This window comes from Symsagittifera roscoffensis, chromosome 2, assembly GCF_963678635.1.
Source record: "Symsagittifera roscoffensis chromosome 2, txSymRosc1.1, whole genome shotgun sequence".
NCBI classification, from domain to species: domain Eukaryota; kingdom Metazoa; phylum Xenacoelomorpha; order Acoela; family Convolutidae; genus Symsagittifera; species Symsagittifera roscoffensis.
Window position 1 is genome coordinate 41740311 of NC_087063.1, and position 24653 is coordinate 41764963.

A 24653-nucleotide genomic window follows, 5' to 3' on the forward strand; every position below is an offset into this window, starting at 1 on the left:
ATTTCCGAGCGTTTTTCGTTTTTCCGAAAAAATTCATTTTTATACTGAATTATTTTTTTCTCACTGTCTATTTGATGGCTTGCAATGCTACACTTTCGTTGTATCGCAAGTGGCGCGAAGCTCCGCATGACTTTTGGTGTTAACGTTTTTTTTCTTCAAACTCAAAGTTTCGTCATGTTTCTAGATTACCTTAGCTCCTTAGCAGATTTCTAATTGTCTATATTACATTTCACATCGCCGTTTTGTTCTTGTGATTCTCTGAAGCCAAACACAGGATCATAAAGTTTGCGAGAAAAGTATTAAAAGTTGTTCACGCGCAACTCTTTTTTTAGTTTTAAAGTTGGATTTTTTTCTGGTTTCCCAGTGAAATGATAAAGTAACCTAGTAATTCAATTTTCTCAATTTGTGTGAATTCTACAAAAAAAGTGTCAACTGTGCCGGGTATTTTAATCAGTTGCAATGAAATCGGTTCATTGGCGACAGCTAGGAGGTGTTTTCAGTGGTGACAGTTACCCATCTAATTTTTCAGTGCCAGAAAAACCAGTCTTCAGCAATCTAGCAGGAGGACAAATCACCGGAACCTCAATAAACAGCATAGTTGTGGCTGCAGTCACGACACCAGTAACTGCCGAGAATACGGGAACGATGGGAAACTATAAGCTAACTTCGGCAGACGGAACTGCTGCTCCGGACCCTGCAGCACCAGCTGTGGACATGACCGTATCTGGACTGACAGCGGGAACGAGCTATGATTTACTATTTGTGAACGAACTTACACTGTGTGGCTCGCCCACTGACAGTGCAGAAACTGCAGTTGCGGATGTCTGCACACGTAAGCAGCAGGGGCGGATCTAGGATTTTCTCGAGAGGGGGCAGATTTTCAAAAAAATTTCGAAATTTTGCCGACCTTTTTTTTAGGTCGACCGAATTGATTTTTCGAGCTCTCCCCCTACGCACAGTTTAGTCCCTGTTTTAGCCAAAGTTTCTGCGCCGCAGGCAAAATTTTGAAAAAACAGTCCAAAAAAGGCGCTTTTGGCACTTTTTGGAAAATTTTGACCACAAAGTTGCGTTTTTTTGGCGCGAGCCCTCAAAATTAGTATATATTGGCTCCGAAGGCGCCTTTAGAAAAATTTTAGCGTCGGTCGGCCAAAAATGGATTTCTTGAAAAGTACCAAAGGGGGGACTTTTTGGGTCGGCAAGGGGTCGAATCCCTGAGGAGAGGGGGAGGCGTCCGCCCCCCTTCCCCCTAAATCCGCCCCTGCACGTAAGTATTGTTCATTTCAATCTGTTCATCTCCTCGATAGCTTTCCAAGGGAATGGAAAGCGCGGATCTAAGCATGAATAAATAAGGGGTAAAAATTGACTGAAAAGCAAAATTGGAGTGCAAAACTTTCACCGGAAACACAGTGTGATAAAAATGGCCTCAAAATTTATAAATTTTACAATTTTTTAAGTTTTGTATATTTTAGGTACCGTAGTTTGTGGCTAGAACACGAAATTGTTGGCAGTTTCTAGGTTCAAAATCCAGCAGTTATTGTTTTTGTAAACATATCATATCGTTGGTATAATTGACTGTTTTTGAGTTCAGAAACTCACGGATGAGTGATTAGTTGGCCGGCTGAAATCACAAAGCTCGTGCAAGTTTTAAAATCTCTTTTTTTTTCAGACCCAGACAAGCCAGTAATTGCAACTACGGTTTCGACATTGAATACAATTGTGATCAACGGTTCTGGAATAACGACCTCCCCTGCTACAAACTTCGACAAGTTTTCCGTAACGGCAATCACACCCGATTCCAGCCCGGCATTCAATCGTACTGTCACTGGTTCTTTCGCTACCACGGGTGACCTTGAAATAACTGGTCTGGCTTCGGGAACCCAGTACACTATTGATGTTGTGACGGAAGTGGGATCGGGTACCACCCCTTGCGCGAATCCTAGTTCAATAGACAGTGCTGTTGAGCAGATTACAGTTTGCACACGTAAGTTGATTTCCTTTGTACTGATTTTGGAACCTGCGAAGCGCAAGGCGTCTACAATCAGATCCGATGGTGAGTTTTAATCTGTTCCCGGAAAACAGGCAAGAGAATTGGACTCAATTCTTTCCAAAATGTCTTTTCTCCAAACTACCAATTTTTTATGTTCGGTCAATAAATATTATGGATTATTTATTTGAGTTTACTAGTCTAAAATTCTAATTGTTTTTCTTCAGCGCCTGGTGCTCCTGAATTCACCAATTTGGCAGGTGGTCAGGTAGTTGGAGCCACAAATGACAGCATTGAAGTGAACGCTCAGACAACTGCGGTGTCAGTGACCGGAGGAGTCATGGGTCAGTACAGTCTGGCCACAATCACCCCAACTCCCACCGGGTTTACATTCCCAGCTGACACTGCCAACAACGCAAAGATGACAATCGGAAATCTGGAAGCAGGAACAAGTTATGACTTGAGCTTCGTGAATGTTCTGACCTTGTGCACAGTTGAGACGAATAGTACTGCCACAGACGTTACAGATGTTTGCACGAGTAAGTTTTTAAGGCGGAAAAAAATGAGAACGTAAATAAAACAGGGCAAAAATAAATCAGAATAGTTTCAGGGCAGCGCAGGCATTCAATTCTTATCATTAGGCCTAAATAAATCAGTTTTCGTCGGAGTCAGATCTTTGGAGTCGGACTTTTTACTGGAGTCTAGTCTTTTAGCATGGTGAACTTCTTTCGACATCTTTAAAATTTATGGACTCGTTTTAGTATTCCAATGATAATGCTCTTGTCATTTCGAATGAAAATTGCTATTCATTAATTAAAGAACAAAGGCTTGGTGTCAATTATATACCAAGCGGTTTGATATGCCAACAATTGATTTGGCTTTTTAAATGGGGTTTTAACTCAAGCAATTGGGGCAAATTTAAGTATTAGAAAACTGAATAAAAATATAAAACTGAAAAACACTTTAAATAGGATTTCAAACAGGAAATTATGGTTCGTTAATACTTATCGATAAAATTTCTGAAAATGAACATATGATCTGCTTTCACGGTTTAAAGATTTCAAACCAAAATATGTCTCTATCTATTTGTGTTTTCTATTTTAGAGCCAGACGTACCAGTTTTGGCTACTGTCGTTTCAACTACCACCAGCATCATCATCAACGGAAGTGGAGTCTCAACTCCTGGAAGTTCCAATTTTGATAAATTCTCTGTGACTGCCATCTTGCCTGATTCCAGTCCAACGTTCAACCGTGCAACTACGGGTTCATTCACCACTGCTGGTGACCTTGAAATTACTGGTCTAAGTCCCGGTGTCCAGTACACGATCGATGTTGTGACTGAAGTAGGGTCGGGCACTACGCCTTGTTCCAATCCATCTACAGTTGACAGTGATGTATACCAGTTCACTTTTTGCACACGTAAGTTGAAAATATCATGCAATCACGTACTTGATATGGCACAACCCATCAGTTGCATCGCATTGTTAATATAATTGTAGCTTATCTAAGTTGGCTTTTTAAAAACTTGAGCGAATAAATTTTTTGGTTTACGTGGAATAAATGACCTATTGCTAGGCTTTATCCATTGAGTGTCCCTGAAACTGGATAATTAATTTGCAGCTAAAAAATAGGGTTTAAAAACATGCAATTTGATCACCTTAGGATCTGACTCACAGTTTCTGTGGTTGTCGAATCTGGACAACTTAATATATTTGACATTTAAGAAAGAAGCTAGCTTACACTGAACGATGATCAACGTCTGAGTTATTTTAGAACCACAAGAACCGGATGTCTCTGCAGTTACAACTTTCACTGAAACCGAGACTTCGATTCAAATACAAGGATCCGGGGGAGCTTTCGCTGCCCAGGGTACAGGAAGCCTGGACAAGATCTATTTTGGAGCATCCAGTCCAGCTGGTGGTGCTAACTCGGATGGGTTGTTGGATCTTAATGTTGACTTTAATGTAACTTCTCTTCCAACGCCAGGAACCAAATACAATTTGACCTTTTTCGGACATATCACGTGCGGAGGCAGGAATAGCAGTGACGCTGCAACTCTGGTCGACCTTTGCACGCGTAAATGTTTTGTAGATTTGCATTCAATTAACGGTACATCCCTCTAGTTTAATTCATATAATTTTTGATATATGATGAAAATTATTGACTTCAAGAATTTTTTGACATACATTTTGCTCCTTATTTTGAAAACAAGATTTTTATACCAATTTTTTATCGCCTCTTAAATATCGAACTGAAAATTGTTGAACTTAAAATAGTAAAGGTACAGATTAATCCTCTGGCGTCGTAACTTCAAAAAATGCTTTATTTGCAGAACCGGAAGCCCCTAACGTGATAAATGCCACTGTGACAAATGGCACTCTGAAAGTCCTCGGATCCAAGGTGTCGGTCACTAATGGTGAAATTGAGAAGTTCAACATAGTTGGAGTTGCTCCGAATCCAGGCACCTGGGCGTCGGCAGGAGCTGTAAATGCCGGGCCGTCCGAAACTACAGATATCACGATAACAGGCCTCGAAGCTGGAACCCAGCATACGATTGATGTCCAGTCGCTCTTGAGCACTGCCACCGGTTGTTTGAATGGAGAGATTTCAAGCGAAAGCAGTTCCCACAAAGTTTGCACAAGTTGGTTCAAAACTGAAGTAGTAGATACTTATAAAGATTCATTATTTACTTCTCAGGCTTTTGATTTTCCTATGTTTATCAATAGTGTTGCTTAGATAAGAAAAAAAGCAGTAAAATAGGAATCCCAATATTGTTCCATGTCGCCATTTGTACACGTTTCATGAGGTTGTTTTTACCGATAAAAGTTTTCAGCTCCAGCAATCCCGACAATTGGGTTGAATGCGACTCAATATACGAATCAAATTCAAATCGATACAGTCGCTGTCTCCGAAGGAAGCTACGACACTTTTGTCGCAAGTGTAGACCCTGCACCTGCCCCATTTTCGAACTCCTCCAGAACTAACCAGTCCAGTTTGCCCCTGATGTTGACCAACTTGGATCCCGCATCTACCTATTCTGTGATTGTGTATGCTGAAATAGGCAGTAAGACAGACTGTGGGATCAGTGTGAAGGGAGACTTAGTTGCTATTGGATATGAGACTGGATGTACTTGTAAGTTTTTTCCTCCAGTTTTGACAGAAAGTGAGCTACTTTCAATGATGAAATTGTGGCTTTGCTCAGACGCAGACATTTAACAATAACTCGAAGTTCTTAAAAGAGAAACCCAGTTTGTGATGTGGAAATGTTTAGTGCCCAGCCCACCAGATTTCACCGGACCACCAGTTGTAAGCATCACCGGAACCAGCAATACTGAAATTTTGGTTGCCGCGGAGGTGAACGCTGTAACAGCTACAAGTGGACCGATGGGCCAGTATAAACTAACTGCGTTGTCACCTGACCCAGCAGCCGAAACGATCACCCCGAACCCCTCTAATAACGACACGAATATGACAATTGGTGCCTTGTCTCCTGGTACGAGTTACAATCTCACCTTCGTGAATGTGATCACACTTTGTGGTTCACCAGCTGAGAGCCCAGTTACAGAAGTAATTGAAGTTTGCACAAGTAAGTCACTTTACCCACTTATATATATATATATATTTTCTGCAAAATCTGTTCGATATCTTTAAAATTTATGGACTCGTTTTAGTATTCCAATAATAATGCTCTTGTGATTTCGAATGAAAATTGCTATTCATTAATTAAAGAACAAAGGCTTGGTGTCAATTATATACCAAGCGGTTTGATATGCCAACAATTGATTTGGCTTTTTAAATGGGGTTTTAACTCAAGCAATTGGGGCAAATTTAAGTATTAGAAAACTGAATAAAAATATAAAACTGAAAAACACTTTAAATAGGATTTCAAACAGGAAATTATGGTTCGTTAATACTTATCGATAAAATTTCTGAAAATGAACATATGATCTGCTTTCACGGTTTAAAGATTTCAAACCAAAATATGTCTCTATCTATTTGTGTTTTCTATTTTAGAGCCAGACGTACCAGTTTTGGCTACTGTCGTTTCAACTACCACCAGCATCATCATCAACGGAAGTGGAGTCTCAACTCCTGGAAGTTCCAATTTTGATAAATTCTCTGTGACTGCCATCTTGCCTGATTCCAGTCCAACGTTCAACCGTGCAACTACGGGTTCATTCACCACTGCTGGTGACCTTGAAATTACTGGTCTAAGTCCCGGTGTCCAGTACACGATCGATGTTGTGACTGAAGTAGGGTCGGGCACTACGCCTTGTTCCAATCCATCTACAGTTGACAGTGATGTATACCAGTTCACTTTTTGCACACGTAAGTTGAAAATATCATGCAATCACGTACTTGATATGGCACAACCCATCAGTTGCATCGCATTGTTAATATAATTGTAGCTTATCTAAGTTGGCTTTTTAAAAACTTGAGCGAATAAATTTTTTGGTTTACGTGGAATAAATGACCTATTGCTAGACTTTATCCATTGAGTGTCCCTGAAACTGGATAATTAATTTGCAGCTAAAAAATAGGGTTTAAAAACATGCAATTTGATCACCTTAGGATCTGACTCACAGTTTCTGTGGTTGTCGAATCTGGACAACTTAATATATTTGACATTTAAGAAAGAAGCTAGCTTACACTGAACGATGATCAACGTCTGAGTTATTTTAGAACCACAAGAACCGGATGTCTCTGCAGTTACAACTTTCACTGAAACCGAGACTTCGATTCAAATACAAGGATCCGGGGGAGCTTTCGCTGCCCAGGGTACAGGAAGCCTGGACAAGATCTATTTTGGAGCATCCAGTCCAGCTGGTGGTGCTAACTCGGATGGGTTGTTGGATCTTAATGTTGACTTTAATGTAACTTCTCTTCCAACGCCAGGAACCAAATACAATTTGACCTTTTTCGGACATATCACGTGCGGAGGCAGGAATAGCAGTGACGCTGCAACTCTGGTCGACCTTTGCACGCGTAAATGTTTTGTAGATTTGCATTCAATTAACGGTACATCCCTCTAGTTTAATTCATATAATTTTTGATATATGATGAAAATTATTGACTTCAAGAATTTTTTGACATACATTTTGCTCCTTATTTTGAAAACAAGATTTTTATACCAATTTTTTATCGCCTCTTAAATATCGAACTGAAAATTGTTGAACTTAAAATAGTAAAGGTACAGATTAATCCTCTGGCGTCGTAACTTCAAAAAATGCTTTATTTGCAGAACCGGAAGCCCCTAACGTGATAAATGCCACTGTGACAAATGGCACTCTGAAAGTCCTCGGATCCAAGGTGTCGGTCACTAATGGTGAAATTGAGAAGTTCAACATAGTTGGAGTTGCTCCGAATCCAGGCACCTGGGCGTCGGCAGGAGCTGTAAATGCCGGGCCGTCCGAAACTACAGATATCACGATAACAGGCCTCGAAGCTGGAACCCAGCATACGATTGATGTCCAGTCGCTCTTGAGCACTGCCACCGGTTGTTTGAATGGAGAGATTTCAAGCGAAAGCAGTTCCCACAAAGTTTGCACAAGTTGGTTCAAAACTGAAGTAGTAGATACTTATAAAGATTCATTATTTACTTCTCAGGCTTTTGATTTTCCAATGTTTATCAATAGTGTTGCTTAGATAAGAAAAAAAGCAGTAAAATAGGAATCCCAATATTGTTCCATGTCGCCATTTGTACACGTTTCATGAGGTTGTTTTTACCGATAAAAGTTTTCAGCTCCAGCAATCCCGACAGTTGGGTTGAATGCGACTCAATATACGAATCAAATTCAAATCGATACAGTCGCTGTCTCCGAAGGAAGCTACGACACTTTTGTCGCAAGTGTAGACCCTGCACCTGCCCCATTTTCGAACTCCTCCAGAACTAACCAGTCCAGTTTGCCCCTGATGTTGACCAACTTGGATCCCGCATCTACCTATTCTGTGATTGTGTATGCTGAAATAGGCAGTAAGACAGACTGTGGGATCAGTGTGAAGGGAGACTTAGTTGCTATTGGATATGAGACTGGATGTACTTGTAAGTTTTTTCCTCCAGTTTTGACAGAAAATGAGCTACTTTCAATGATGAAATTGTGGCTTTGCTCAGACGCAGACATTTAACAATAACTCGAAGTTCTTAAAAGAGAAACCCAGTTTGTGATGTGGAAATGTTTAGTGCCCAGCCCACCAGATTTCACCGGACCACCAGTTGTAAGCATCACCGGAACCAGCAATACTGAAATTTTGGTTGCCGCGGAGGTGAACGCTGTAACAGCTACAAGTGGACCGATGGGCCAGTATAAACTAACTGCGTTGTCACCTGACCCAGCAGCCGAAACGATCACCCCGAACCCCTCTAATAACGACACGAATATGACAATTGGTGCCTTGTCTCCTGGTACGAGTTACAATCTCACCTTCGTGAATGTGATCACACTTTGTGGTTCACCAGCTGAGAGCCCAGTTACAGAAGTAATTGAAGTTTGCACAAGTAAGTCACTTTACCCACTTATATATATATATATATATATATATATATATATATATTTTCTGAAAAATCTGTGAAATTAAATTGATTCGATTTTATTTTGTTTTGAGCACAGTTCTGTGTTTTTTTTAATTGAACTTCAGAGCGTCAAAGCATTCTTATTGTTCCAGCTTTCAAAAAAGTAACGGAATGTTTCTTTCTCCAGTTGACTTTTGAATTAACTGTTTTTCGATGGTTTTATACATTCCGAGATATAATTATGACCTGATTTGAAAATTGAATAAACTTTAACTAGAATTTTTTTCCTGTCTGAAGAGGGGTTTGAAAACTTTTAATTATCTAGAAAAATACAGTTAGCCTAAATGTTGTGAATACACTTGCGAAACTAGTGTAATTTTACGAACCTTCTTTTTTTCAACTTAAGTCGCGAATATTGGTGCCACTTCTGGGGCACCTTTACAGCTTTTTGATAGAATGTGCTGTGACATTGGAATAGCAATAAATTAAAACAGTTGATGCATTTTTAATTCATCAAATGAACCGAAATACTTCTGGAACTTTTATTTGGATGTTTTTTTAAAATATTTTACAATCTGAACTCACCTTTAGAGTCCTGAGAGATTTGGCGTTGCTTTACTTTTTACCAGACTAAAATCTAAGCTCACTTTGAGAACTAGTTCTGGCTTTCACTCTTCAGCACTTGGTCGTATCAATTCAAGTCCGTCTTGAGGACTGAAAATGGTTATATAGTACGCGGCATATCTCTGATTGCTTCATTTTGAATTGGATCTATGTAATGAAGCATCTCTCGTTAGCCTTGAAATGAACCCGAGATGCTCGTTTTTTTTTCCTTATGAGCTACATTTGAAATCGTTGAATTGTCTTCTATTTAAATAGGACCCGATGCACCAATAGTGGCAACTCTCTCTTCCACCACTGATAACATCACCATTGCAGGAAGTGGAGTTTCAACTCCAGGTGCAACCAACTTTGACCTCTACGCCGTCACCAGCATTGCCCCGGACTCAACCCCGGCCTACAATAGGGCAACCACTGGTAATAATGGTCATGTCAAAAAATTAATGCAATCGGATAGTCGAGTAGTTTTTGAACAAAAAGCCCAATCTTAGCTGCTTCAAATTTAGCCATAAAACCTCAATGAGTCTATTTGGTCTTAAAAAAACGAAATTATGTGCGGCTCAGAACGACGTAAACCATCCATGATTCACACATAGAGACATAATTAAATGTGTACTTTTTAAAATAGGGTCCAGGAACACATCTACAGATCTGGATTTGACTGGTCTGGCTAGTGGGACGGAGTTCTTGATCAAAGTGGTGACAGAAGTTGGATCGGATGGCACTGCCTGTTCGAATCCGAGTACAGTTGACAGCGAGGAGACAGATGTCGTGTATTGCACGTGTGAGTTTCATGTTTTCAATTCTGAGCAAGGCTTTATAAAGATATATGTACAACGGCTTTGCCATTAAATTTATGATTTTCGGTTTCTACTGAGCCAATAAGAATAAAAGACCCCATATATTAGGTGTGCGCTTGTTTATCTAGTGGAGAGAACATTGGCGCCGAGGGTGCTTTTGTAATCAATAATGTTGCTACCAAACGTATTTTTAGACAGTTGTTCGACGAATAAGATAAATGCTTCTCAAAACAGTTGCTAACACGACGACCCAAGATGTATTCCTATCAAAGTAGTCGCAACGACCGATTTCTGATGCATATGACGTATTTGTAAATTTTCAAATATTGGCATTTGATTGCAAGTTTATTAATTCTAAAAGCGATAAATGGTGCTATGGTTAGTTCAGTATATAGCGCAAAATCGTAAAATCACAAATAGTTTTAGAAGGGTGTGAAATCATTTGTTTTCAGATCCCGACGTGCCAACTGGTTTTGCTCAAGAGACTTCACTCTACGCGACAGACAACGGGATAATGAACTGGACAGTGACTAATTTCGACCACCGCATCATGAAGGAGGGAGACGCCGACTTCACCTACCTGGCCAACCAGACAGACTCATTCAATTTCTCCTCCCTCACCCCTGCCAACTGTGTGAAGGCATACTTGAAAGCTGTGTTCAACTGTTCCAACGCTCAGCAGTTCGAAAGCGAGAATGTCACTACTGATTTATGCACAGGTAATTGTTGTTGATCAAAAGTCAAATAGTCAGTTCGAAATTTTTTCTTGAAATATATTGTTATCAAGTTTTATTTTTAAGGGCTTCCAGAAAAAAATTGAACCAAGCATTTTTTAATGAATGATAAAAAATGTGAAAAAAGATGAAATATATAATGATTGTTAAATGAATATTGTAACATATACTATGATTGAACTAAGGGCTGATCAAGAATTTTCTCGCGATAGGGGCGGATTTTCAAAAATTTTTGTCCATCTTATTTTTTAGGCCGAACAAACTGATTTTCCTAGCACTCACAGAATATTATGAAGATCCCATTTAGACAAACAATTTTGCGCCGCAGGCAAATTTTAGAAATAAAGGGGTCAAAAACGCCGTTTTGAGCATTTTTTGGAAAATTTTGACCAAAATATTGCGTTTGTTTGGCTTTGGCCCCTGATTTAACCTATAGTTTGAAGGAGAAATGTATTTCAGTTTCGTTGTTTTTTTCTCTGTGAATAAATTTATTTATTTGGCATTCTTTTCAGCCCCCACTCAGGCTAACTCGACAGTTCTGGATCGGAACACGACTGCTCTTCTGATCTCATTGGATACTGTCACAGCCCACACTGACATAGTGTACCAAGTGCTGTACGATGAGAACGGAAACACAGCTTACACTAATGACTCAGAGGTTAATATCTTTTCATAAACCTAGAGTTGTAACTGATTTTTTTGAAATACAATCCGAGCTTAAAATTAGCCGCTTTAGGTAATAGAACTGAAATGTTCTATTTCTGCCGCAAGCTCAATTTCATTTGAAGCATACTATTTCAAAATCAAAATTTTTTCTTAGAATCCAAATCAACAGGGCTGGGCAATTTGCTGTATATTGCCGTTCTAGCTGTAAACCGTATTCAGCTGTCTATTTGCCGTATACAGCGCTGTATACAGCAGCTTGGAAAAATGTTTTTTTTTTGAAAAAATTTATTGAATCTCTTGAACATCATTATCTTGATCATCAACGTCACACCAGTTTTGAATCTCAGCTTGTACTTCGACTGGTTCTTTGTCATTGCGCGATATCTTGAGAATTTTTTCGAAGTTGTAACGAACAAAAAGAGTATCATTCAGACGCTCAGCACTCAAACTTGCTCTGAGTTGACTATGAACCAGCTTGTGACGAGAAAAAGCACGTTCAACGCTGGCTTCCGAAATTGGAATTTTGAGCAGAACGTTCGCCATTGTCTGATGAACCGGGAAACTGCTGGTGACAATTGGTATCCCAAGGACCTGATTGTCAAGAATAGTAGTGTGTTCAGTTTCAAACTGGTCAAAACGCTGTGGTGGAAGCATAGCCTGAATCCAGCTCAAACAACCAGGATCTTCCGAAGTGTACATTTTAGATAAAAACGCTAACGTGTTTGCAGGTAGATCAAGAAAATCAACCAGAAACAAACTGATCGCACAAATTCGAGTTTTCGCGAAAATAACCCAACGCCGGGTGAACTTGTCAAGTATTTCGTTTTTCTCGTTAGCGGTAATTGATTGGTTGTCGGCCCAGTTAGTGTAGATTTTCTCAAATGAAGTGAAGACAGTCTTGACGTTCGCTTCATCTGCTTGTAAAATCATGAGTTGCACCGATATTTCCTCGAGTACGTTCACAGACTGTGTAAAAATCACCTTGTCGGAAAGGGTGCCAAGGTCTCGATCAACGCATTTTTTTATTGCGTCGTAGCGACTGTTCCAACGGACTGAGCTGTAACGCTCCAATTGATCTGTCCTAACAAGTTCGTCTACACTTGATAGAGCAATTTTCAGAACGTTAAAATTGGAGAATAAGTCGCCAATTAGCAGATTCAGCAAATGTACCACGCACCCAACATTAACGCAACGTTGTTTTTCTTGGGCAACTTGCCTCAAGGCTGCTTGCATATTGGGCGCATTGTCGGCGACACAGGCAATAACTTTGCCCCCTGCTTCTTCAATTTTCTCGATAATTTGAAGAGTTTCTCTCGAAATGTAAGCTGCTTTTTTTTCTGCTGCAACAATACTGCTCCAATAAAAAATAGCTCCGTCGACATTGAGAATGTAACAAATATGGTGTTGTTTGGATATTCCATTCGTCCATCCATCTAACATAAGGGAAACGAGCTTGTTCTTAAACATTACAACAGTTTTTGTTGTCCAATCTTTAGCCAACATTGTAACTCTCTCAGCAATTTTCTTCCTGCTGTACCCGCAAAAGTCAAAACCCCACTTGAAAATATTGTCTTCCACAATATCGAATGGTAACACATGGCTCGAACAACACAAAGCAATAGCTACTCGGTCAAGTTTCGGTAAAACAGGAAAGTCTCCGCTCTTTTCCGTGTAAAACTCAGTTATTTTTGGCACTTTTGCTGCGGAGCCACTCTCCGTAACAAGAAATTCGGGATGCTTATTCGTTATATGTGCTTTCAAAGAAGTACCATGAGATTTAAGATCATTAAACTTGATCTTAGCAGGGCATGATTTGCAAAACTTGAATCCAGGTTCAGTTTCCTTCGATTTATAAAACGAAAGAAATTGCGACATCCTGACGTGTAACGTATAACACCAAGCGCAAATGAGCTCTGAGCAAATATTGCTTTCTTTGTTATGCGTACGGCATACAGCCATTGGCCAAATACAGCGCTGTATACAGCCAAGCCAATTCCAGCCCTGCAAATCAAGGCCAAAGTTAATATGATATCACAGTTGACTCCCGTGCGAGCTTTTGAAGTAGACAAATTTGCTCGAAAAAAAAAATTAGAAATGGTCCCGAATCCATAGTTTCCTTTTTGTTACACGAGAGTTGTCGGACTAATACGGATAGCCAGTTGCCGTACAAGTAGCACTCAATATTCTTAAAACACTGATTTAAGAAAGCAAATTCAAAAGTAAAGCAAATTGTTTGAAAATCAAAAAAATTGTCTTTATTACCAGTTATTTCTTCGAGAACGGACGGTTGAATTAGGTGAAAATGCGAGACTGAGTGGTAATAATAGTCCAATTAATGTTAGTTTTGTAGTTAAATTTATGTTGGAGTTTCGTTTCATCTAGTCTGAAAAACCGAAAATTTTTTCTATACGCGAAAAAACTATACCTATAGTTGCTTCGCGTCACAAGTTTAAAGTCGAAATGGTGGAAACTTCAGACTTTTTAGATCAACTTAATTAATTTGCAATTTTTTGAAAATTGAAATTACGGAATATTTCAACCGATTGGGCAAATATTTGGTATAAACTGCTAAAAAAGAAGCAGTTTTGCAAAAATTTTTGAAAAGATCAGTAGTTGATCTTTTGAAAAGTTTTTGGGCCGGTTGTCGGATTATTAAAATGGTACGAAAGGGGGATCGCTGAAGATTGCCGAAATGAAGGGGGCGATAAAGGGGTCGAATTACGAGGTCCGATATAAAGCTTTTCGCTTAATGCGCAGCGGGTGATTTTTTTTTCGGACTAGTAGTGCTTAGAGCGTGTTAAATTTAATGAATTTAACAGTAAAGGATATCAGTTGTATTTTGAAAAACTTAAGGTGGTCTTGATTTCAACTTTTAGGAGGCGCCTGCGACTCATGTTGTGGAACCACTTCAGAGCTGTACGGGATATGACATTGTAGTGATTCCTTTCTACAAACCGGCCAGTCCGACTGTTAAAATTCCAGGAGAAAATTTCACGCTCACAAATGAATTCACGTGTTAGTATCGCCTACATATTAGATATAACAATCTAATGGTGAAAGAGGTTATCAAAGCACTCGTCTGGTAATAAAGTGGTTGGTAGTTTTGATCGCACGATAATGCGTGCTCGCCGAACTTCCCTGTGGGCCGGGCTAATTTTCTCCGCCTAGAAAGTCAAAACTTTGTATCCAAAATTCCCCAAAGTTCAATGAATGCGTTTAAAATTGGCCTAAAGATGCCGTTTCGATCGAAATAATTCCGTTTTTAGACAAAAAATTTATCGTTACTTGACTAACAGTTAATCGATTTTAATATTTTGGTTTTTGTCTTAAGAAAGTCCTTTTGAATCGATTCAAATTCATTTTGGCAACCGTCGAAACAGTTGAAATCCCTTGTATATCGATTTTTCAATCAAATAAGCTTTATTTTATGCAAACAATTCATGATATGGTCAAGATGATTACAAGACCCAGACTTTTTTGTTCAATTGTCAAAACAGTTGAAAACATGATTTAATTTTCAGTGCCTGCCGACGTGAATGCAACTTCTCTGAACCAGTCTTCCACCTCTACAACTGGATTCCTAATCAGTCACATGGAAACACAGGACCAAGGAAACTGGCAAGTGATCACTCTTCTAGCAAACAGCTCCGACACCGGGTGTGCCTCGGAGGAACTGAACGTGACGAACCCTGGCATTGCTAACTTCACTGGTCTGGATCCAGGGTGCAACTATGACATATATGCATTTGCAATATGCGACAATGACAAAGTTTCCGCGAATGTCGTGCAGAGCTCGGAGTGTACATGTAAGAGAGGATTTTCATCAGATATTTTTTGTCATATTTTGTCAAAATCTGGCAGTTATCGATATTTATTGTTAAAATTGTCCCAATCATTTCCTTCGATTTAAAAAAAATCGAGATATAATTGAAATTTCTGAAACAAGTTAAATTAGTAAAAATTTAATGTGAGAAAGGTAATAAATATTTTTCGAATATTTTGTCGACCTTTTTTAGATTAACCATATTGTTTTTTTTCGAGCTCTCCCAGAACACTATAAAGCTTGGATTCAATGAGGTGAGTAATTTTAGTGCCCGTGACCCCTGTGCCCTCGTGGCAGACTGCGAACACGTCTTCCTTCACCTTCAGCTGGACCAACCAGAGTCCGAGAGTCGCTTCCAGATACGAGTACCGCAACAGCTCCGGCGGAAGCTGGGGAAACATCTCCTCTACTCCCACTACATACACGGACATTGTTGATTTCGGAACCTGCTATGACGTGGAGTTCAGGGCGGCACTGGACTGTGACAACGGGGAGACGTACTATGGGGCTGCCGAAATACACAATTTCTGCTCAGGTGTGCAAATAAATATTATATAAAAACAAAATAATACCGGATGGTATGTTATTGCATAGAATATTTTCTGTTTTTTCTTCTTCAGCGTCTGCTAACCGTCTATTCTTAACCAAAAAGGATTGTGTAACTCCTTAGATTAGAAGATAACATTGGCCATATTTTGGTTTTTAATAAAAAGAAATAAATAACTTCTCCAAAAAAGTACAACAAAGTATTTTAAATCACAAGGCAAGCACTATAACTAAGAGGATAGGGAAAAGGCATAAGTTATGCCCACTTAGAGTCTACACTTGGTCAAAACACAAGCTGAAAAATAAGTTTTCATCCAGATTAATATTTATAAATTAATTCAAAGTTATGTGAGAAGCATCAATATATTTCCTATGACACAACATTGCACATGTGAAAACAAATTTCATTACTAGTCTGCAACTGTGAAATGTACTCAAGAATCGATCAAGAACTGGGAAAAAAAATTTCACAAATAAATTTTAAAAACTAGAAGAAAACTAGAAGAAAGTGAAAGGCCATCTTTGCAGACTGAAACTGTAGCTCTCAACTGTACACTGATAAGACCCAACAATGAAGTTAACGAAATATAAAACTTTTATTTTTTTCTTTCTTCTTTCTACAAATCTTTCATCTATTTTTTATACCTTTTCATCTATTTCCTTTTTACTGTAGAAAAACTCGGAAAGCTCGAAAAACTACACAGTTATGAGTATTTTCAGCTTCAGTGCAAGTAGTTTGCTAATAATCCGAGAAAACAAAAATCGTAAAGTTCAAATTGGAGAAAACAAAAATCTTAAAGTTCAAATTCGAAAAGAAAGTTTCTTCTTTAAGTTTTTCTATACCTTATCTTATATCGGTATCTGAAAACTAGAAAGAATTGGAAGGTCCAAATTTTCATGCTAGAATAGAAACTCAAAATGGGTTCTGAGTTGCCCAATATGTATGTACCCTTAATTCTGTGCATATATATGTATCCTTAATTCTGTGCAGAATTGTATATTTGATTCATTCTCCTTTGTCCAAGTTTTTTCTGGCAATAAATTGTTTTCACTCATAACATTCCAGAGCAGAGAATCTCTGTTCTGTATAGAGAATATTTTAAGTTTATTTTGCAAAATCTTTTGTTGTAAAGAAGAAGGCATGACCTCCTGGTGAAGGCATGAAGCAGTATATTTAAGCAGGAAAAAACTGGTTCAAAAAACTACTGGTATGAATATTAGTCAGGCAACAGAATTTCAAAAGATCACAAACCTAAAACTTGTGAGCGGAAAGAGTTTTGTTCCGCTGAAAGTGGACGGACACGCTGACATATTTACAGGTGCACCCATATAAGAGGAGGCCATATTGAATTATAGGCTGAATGTTAGATTTGTGATACTTGAGCATCAACCCTCTGAGTATACATGTCTCGTTTAGGAAATCACAAATCCACAATTACACCTAATTATTGAGAGGAATTTTTAGGGTAAAACAGATTCTTACGCTTGCGATTAGCAAGCGTTATCAAACTGGAATATAGACTTTTTTCTATCTAACAACTAGTTTAACAAAATCAGTTAATTCCCTTGCTGACTATGAAGCTGACTTCTTTTCACTTGTCTTCTGTTCTCTTAGAATCCTTCCGATTGCTTTCTCCTTGGCCTGGAGGTAAATCAGTTGCATTTGGACCTTAAGGCCTGGGGTTCGAGTCGTGGCAAGACCTTGTTTTTTTCAGTATCGAGGAAACTGAAAAAAAAAGTTCGAGAAAAATGAGTTGTTGGTTTTTTGTTTGTTCGCTCAAGTTTTGTCGGCTTAAATGCTACAACAGATTTTGCTTGTGCTGTATGCCTATTTCCATTGTAGTTGCAAGTACACGTGTTTTTCCTTCTAATTTGAGGGGAGATTTGAAAGATTTTCAATTTTTTCTTATCACTGATTTTTTTGCCATAAGTTCAAGTGCTGTTCATTCTAGTTTCAAGGGGGACTTGTTGGCTTAGTTGCCTTATCACTGATTTTTCTTGAGCTGTAATCAACTTTCATTGTAGTTGCATAGTCCAAGTGTTGTTTAAGGTGGGACTTCAAATTTTTTTATGAAATCATATTTATTTCGGCGCAACTTGTGTCTGCTCAAAGATTGTCGTCTTTTTTTTGTTTTCGTAAATTATGTTACTCTGTTCCTGTTTTCGTGTGTCTGGCATATTTACCTGGAATGAACTTCTATCCAGACATATGAAAATTAAAATAACCTAGTTTTTTTCAAAAGTTTTCATTTTTTCCGGTTTTTTTTGGTTTTTTTTATTGACAATTCTCAGTTTCCTGAAGAAGCCGCGGCTCCTTTAATTTTTAAAAGAAATTTTTTTATCTCAATAGGAAAATTGATTTGCACAAAATTTTTACTCTTACTTATTGTAGTAGAGAAACAACCAAGGTTTTGGGCAAAGTTCAGTTTTTGAAATCACATTTTTCGTGCCGCATCAGTATAGCTAGTTCAATCAATATCAAACACATACATCCAGCTTTAGCTGGACCCTACTTGCTTTAAATTAGACCTAATTTTGGTTCAACTAGTTTTTTCAATATTTGAAATTTTGTTTCGACCTATGTTGTTGATGTTTGTGTTGCATCGCAAGTGGTGCGGAGCTCTGAGTCGCCTCTGTGTGATTAAAAGCAAAATGAAGATTGGAATATTCTGTAAGATGACCAAATTTAATAAAAGTACTTTTATCACACTTGTGATAATCAAGACATATCAGACTGGAACGCGGATTTTTTTTGGGTTAACAACATGTTTAACAGAATCACTTGAATCTTTTGTATTTTGGTTAATAAGAAATTCAAACTTGCGTGCGTTCTCGGCCAAATTAGCCCGGAGGTAGCAAATATGCATGGGACGTCAAAGGTCCTGGGTTCGAATCCGACCAGGACCTGTTTTTTTTCAAACAGGAAAAATTCAATTTCAACAAAAATTGTCGGCAAATTATTTGTCTGCTTTTTTGTCGGATTAGTTGCCACATCTTGAAATCGTTTTTTTTTGCTACACTCAGTTTTTTTTAGTGTTGCTCTAGTGTTTGATTTACTGTCACATTTTGTAGTTTTACTTACCTTGACTTCGTATTTCCTTTTTTCGTTTGCTCAGTTCTTCGGCCCAATTTATTTTGGACTATTTTTTATCGACTTAATGACCTAATATTTGATCGTTTCAACAAAAGACAACCTGAACACTTTCATCTGCTTTTTTAATTGTTGGTTGTATGTTTACCAATTCGTTTGTTAAATTTATTTTTTTCTTTATGGAAAATTATTTTCAAAGTTATAGGAAATTTTTTTCAATGACTTTAAAAAAAGGGTAACAATTGAAAGACCGCCTACTCCCCTGTGTGCCTGTATACTCCCCTAGAGACTCTTTTCACTTGACCCCATTGTTTACAGCCTTCGAAAAAGTCTGTGGGGGAATATTTGACCCGTTTTTTCTCGTTTTCTTAAAAAAACTCTCAAATCTGAATTTTAAGTTTCTATGAAAAGAACAGTCTCGAAAAGCTCACTGCATGGGCGGCTACGCCCAATTTTTTCACACATACAGTTATGGCCTTCGGAATAGTCAAAATTTTTGATTTTTTGCCTTTATGTAAATTTTTTGCATGTTCTTGACTTTTTGGTTTCAGTTCAAAAACGGAAAACAGGTTAAGGAAAAATGAGTTGCTTATGCGACTACTCCCATATTTTTCTGACTTCAAAAAAAACTAATTTCAATTTTTTGACATTTTTCCTCAAGATTTTGGGTTCAATCGAAACTGCGGGTTGAGTGGAATACCTTATGCGCAAGCAGCTACTTCCTATTGTTTTTACACAAAAAGCTATAAATCTCGGAAATGTCAAACTTTTGGTTAGTTGACCGTTTTTGGACACTCTCGCAAACTATATTGCCAAATCTGATAACATAGGTTTAATCAAAACAACAGGTTGTTAAGAGCCTACCGTTGTAACTGGCAATGCCCAGTTTCTTTAAGAAAAAAGTTATGGCCTTCAAAAAGCAAACTTCTTGACTTTACGCCAAAACGAACATGCCTATTCTCAGTTCGTGTTGAATCGAGAAACCCGGTTATAGGAATATTCTCTGCTTGAGCGGTCACAACTTGCTCTTTGCAGGAAAATTTCATGGGTTTATGAAATCCTTTTGACTGTTTTTTTTAGAAGTTATCACCATTTTTAGCAACTTTTTGAGTTTTCTTAAAACTTACACAATGAAATCTGAAATTTAAAAATCAATTGAACGAACCGGTTGCGATACTGGTTCCTGCAAAAGCGAAAGCTAAAAATTGATTATCTCAAAATAATTAAGTAAAGAAACAACTAAGGTTTTGGGCGGTCCAGTTTTTGAAATCACATTTTTGTTCCGCATCATTATAGTAAAATCTTTCAATATCAAACTCATACCTCCAGCTTTAGCCCGTAGCTGTGTTTTATCTGCTAAAATTTTGGTTGTGTTTTATCTAGGCCTGCTAAAATTTTGGTTCAACCTGTACTTTGTGAATTTTACAAGAGAGTTAGTTTGTCAAAAACCTGTCTCGAGTCTCCGATACGTTTATAGAACCTACTTTATTAGAATTTATTTTCTCAAGTCTATTAACTTCACTAACTTTATTCCTTTCAGCAACAATTTTGAGTTTTTTGGCAACGTCAATTCTATCTTATTTGGACAAGTTTTAGAGTTTGTTTCTTCGAATAATCCAGTTAATAATTTGCCTGGTAAACAATTTTTCGAGATGTTTTTGCTGGCTGCTTAGGTGCAAATGCATTTAATGATATCAATATTTTGCTTTGGAATTTGTTATAAGCTTAATCAATATCATTTATGTCTAATAAATATGAATCCTTGAGTTTGGATTTCAAGACCGAAAACAAACATTTTGAATAATTCATACTGATTTTAAAGGTTAAACGAATCGGATAAAGATCAGTAAAGCTCTCTGAACTTAAACTCTTAATATTTGGACCAACGATGTTACGAACTAAAATATGATCGATAAAGGAATCTTTGGTATCTGAAAACCTCGTAGGTTCTTTGGTTAAGACATCAAAGCGGTTAGCATTGATAATTTATATATTTGTTGATCCAGTTTTCTCAAATTGGGCGAATATTTTGCAAAAAAGGTGCCCACTATAAACTGTTCTACAAATTCAAAGATTTTTAAGGTCTTTTTTTGGAAGTTGAAGGCTCTTGAAAAAACAAGTCTGTTTCTTTTTCAGTTTCCTTGCCATCATTACTTTTTTCCAACTGTTAGTTGGCTATGTTTATGGCGAATGTCAATGTTGAAATCTCCAGCTTAAGTTATTGCAATTTTTTTTCGATAGTAATTCTAGTTCAGTATTAAACTCGTCAGTGAATTTCATTTTGTCTACTCTGTGCGGAACATAGCCTAATTGTTGTGATAAATTTATTAAATAGTTTCAGAGAGGGCAGATGGATTCGATTAGTGATGCTACTGATGCAAATGATATTTCAATTGAGAGAAACACAGATGTGCCGGGACTGAGCTATCATGATCAGACTCCAGTATCAAAACCAACACCAAAACGGCCAAATATTGTACTGAGCCCATGTGACGAAGAAAATTCAAAGGACGATGTGACTGGAAAGCTGAAGCATACCATTGAAGAGTCAATGAAGTTGTTGATATCCAGCCTTATAGAGCAAATCAAAGCGCAACTAATGACTGCAATCAACGTCGCTGATGAGTCCGCAATAAACAACATGAAGAAGGAAATCATCTCATCCTCCAAAATGGAAATAGCATCTCAGGCGAATGTCAGCTATCTTAGGACTTTATCTGAAGCACAAAAACTTTAATCGACGAGATAACCTAAGAAATCTAGGAATCCCCGAGTGTTTGGAAGGGGAGAATAATCGTGAGAACTTTGATACAACAATAGCGAAGGTAGTGGAGATTTCTCATGATATTGGTGCAAATGTGCGAGCGTCAGATATCTCAATAGCTCATCGATTGCCATCTCGTTCAAATAGAGGCAAACCAATTATCGTTCGTTTCGCCAGAAGAATCGCCAAAATCAACTTGCTACGAAACAAAAAAAAGATGGCAGATAAAGAAGGTTTGAAAAATATAAGCGTCTTTGAAGACTTATCAAAGGCTCGTGTCAATTTCATAAAAATGATGAAGAGTGATTGCCGAATTAAATCTGCGTGGACCCGAGAAGGTGTAATCCATTATATATGGAAGACAGACGAGCGACTATATCGTATCGATGGACTTTATGAAGGCGGGAGTTCCTTGAAATACAGATTTCAAGATGTGATGAATTGCTTCCAAAGTGTTTTCCACGAGGCAGGAGATAAAGGGGGATCGTAAACAATCTAGTGATGCTAAAGTCGTTAATTCAAAACCAAATATTTCACAGAATAACAGCACTTTAATTAATAAAACTGAAAATTCCAAAGTTTCGGTGTTACATTTAAATTAAGATCTTTAAAATCGCACTTCGACAAATTGGAAGCACTTATTCTAAGCCTTGAGTCTCCACCTGATATAATTTGTATAACGGAAACTTGGTTAACAAAAAATGATCCAAGTGAAAGCTGGTTAATCAATGGTTATAATCAGTATTTTACAAAAAATTGCGAAACACCAGTTGGTGGTGTAATGATCCAAGCAAGAAACACATGCTGCTTGCTGAATCAATTTGATTCATTTTCAGAAGAAAGCTTAACGGTTGATATCTTAAAAAATGGCTATAAATTCTCATTATGTGTGATTTATAACCCACCAAAATCAAACAAGATGCAATTCATTGATAGGCTTGATGAGTGTGTGGAAAATTCAAAAATTGCAAATCATCCGTTCATTCTTTGTGGTGATCTTAACATTGATATAATACCTGATAACTTACTGAGCCAAAATTATTTAAATTGTATTCATTCAAATGGTTTTTCGATAAACGGTCGTGAACCAACTCGCGTTACAGCCACCTCTCAACTTGTTTGGATCATTTCATTTTCGACAATTTAACTGAACCTCATTCAATGGTACTAAATAGTGAACATTTATCAGATCATTATCCAATACACTTGGAATGGGTCATAAAGTGTCAAATTGTTAATAATGAAATTCCGTTTCGCGATACATCATTCCTAAAAAGTCGGAGCCAAGTTGAAGAATTTTTAAAAATTGCGGAAAGTAAATTGGCTTCACATAAAATAGTAATTTTTGAAATGAAGATGCAGATGCAGCTTTCAATTTGTTCGCAAAATCTTTCGAAGAGGTATTGAATATGTTTGCACCATTAAAAACCAAGAAAAATTTGGTCACAAAGCAACCCCCCTGGTACACAAATAAACTTAAAAACCTTAGAACAAAGCGAAATAATGCACACAAAAAATGGAAGTTGAATCAGAATAATAATCAACTGCTTCAAACGTTCAGAAGTTTAAGAGATCGTTTTGAGAAAGATATAAAATTATCTAAAAAGAATTACTATTGGAATAAATTCAAAAACTGTATAGGAGACTCAAGGCAGACATATAAAATTTTAAACGATATCAGTGGTAAAAGTAACAAAAACAGCAAGATTCCTCCATTGCAATCATGCCTTGATGAAAACGATAATGCAGCAGACAGAGATGTTGCTCATAAATTTAACTATTTTTTCACCACAGTTGGAAAAGGACTTCAAATTGATGTTCCTAAAGTTGATAGGTTTAACGTTGAATATGTTCCATAATCCATGCTTCTGAAAAAAACCTGCGAAACAGAAGTTTTTAAAGTCCTAAATTACCTAGATAATAAAAGCTCGTCCGGTGATGATAACATCAGTAACCTTATTGTGAAAACTTCAGCGAAAGTCGTGGCACCATATCTAAGCTTCTTAATCAACTTATCATTCACAAAAGGCGTGTTTCCTAAAGAACTTTGTAAAGCGAAAGTACTGCCGCTTCATAAAGATGGATCAAAACTTGATGAGAACAATTATAGACCAATTTCACTTTTAATTGTTTGGAGTAAAATCTATGAGCCCGTTATGTATAACCGTATTTATTCTTATTTAGAGAATTTTTTTCTCTTTTATGCAAAACAATTTGGTTTTCGTAATAAGCATAGCACAATTGATGCACTTGCTGAACTTACCGAAAGAATTAGAATGTATCCTTCTTCGAATGAAATTTTTAGTTTTTTCCTTGACTTGAAGAAAGCTTTCGACACTATTGACCATAATATCTTGCTATACAAATTGGATATGTATGGGTTTAGGGGTAACTGTTTAAAATGGTTGAGCTCATATCTCAGTAATCGCATACAGCGAGTTGTAGTAAATGGTGTTTCATCTAGCTGGAGTAAAATAGAATGTGGTGTACCACAAGGCTCAATTTTAGGTCCCTTGCTTTTTCTATTATATATAAATGACCTCCCTAAAGCATGCGAAACATCGGAAATTTTGCTATTCGCAGACGATACGAATCTAACATCAATAGGTTGTCAAATAATTGACGTTCAAAAAGACATGACGTCTTTAAATAACTGGCTACATGCAAATAAATTGGTGATTAACCTATCCAAAACAGTTCAAATGAATGTAAAGTTAAGTGCTTCCAATCATTTATTTTAGTTAAACTCTTGCTCGATAAATACGAAACTTGTTTGTAAATATTTAGGCATTTACATAGACTCCAAATTTTTTTTTACAAGTCATATCGATTTCGTCAAAAAGAAACTTAGTAAACAATGCGGTATAGTTTCAAAGCTACGGCACTACGCGCCGAGGTCTCAAATGATCGAATACTACAGTAACAATGTCGTTCCCATTCTCCAGTATGGCATTTTAATTTTTGGATGTTGCAGCTATTCGCAGCTGGAACAACTTAATGTTTTACAAAAGAAAATCCTCAAATTCATTTTTTTCAGAAAACGTCGAGATCGTAGTAATGATATTTTTGAAAAATATAGTTTGTTAACCGTTTATGAGTATCATCTCTATGGG

At 37.5% G+C, this 24653-nt stretch overlaps 1 protein-coding gene across 1 annotated transcript in view; it reads left to right on the forward strand.

Annotated features, from left to right (window-relative positions):
* LOC134839459 (mucin-3B-like) overlaps positions 1–24653 on the forward strand; it is a 101429-nt gene that overhangs the window by 13557 nt on the left and 63219 nt on the right. The window contains exons 4-23 of the mRNA XM_063855012.1: positions 530–832; positions 1667–1981; positions 2212–2523; positions 3089–3403; positions 3758–4060; positions 4317–4625; positions 4818–5117; positions 5256–5570; positions 5999–6313; positions 6668–6970; positions 7227–7535; positions 7728–8027; positions 8166–8480; positions 9375–9533; positions 9745–9900; positions 10369–10635; positions 11163–11308; positions 14193–14331; positions 14838–15122; positions 15408–15674. Of these exons, the coding sequence (XP_063711082.1) occupies positions 530–832; positions 1667–1981; positions 2212–2523; positions 3089–3403; positions 3758–4060; positions 4317–4625; positions 4818–5117; positions 5256–5570; positions 5999–6313; positions 6668–6970; positions 7227–7535; positions 7728–8027; positions 8166–8480; positions 9375–9533; positions 9745–9900; positions 10369–10635; positions 11163–11308; positions 14193–14331; positions 14838–15122; positions 15408–15674 (5433 nt within the window). The remainder of the gene's footprint in view (positions 1–529; positions 833–1666; positions 1982–2211; positions 2524–3088; positions 3404–3757; positions 4061–4316; positions 4626–4817; positions 5118–5255; positions 5571–5998; positions 6314–6667; positions 6971–7226; positions 7536–7727; positions 8028–8165; positions 8481–9374; positions 9534–9744; positions 9901–10368; positions 10636–11162; positions 11309–14192; positions 14332–14837; positions 15123–15407; positions 15675–24653) is intronic.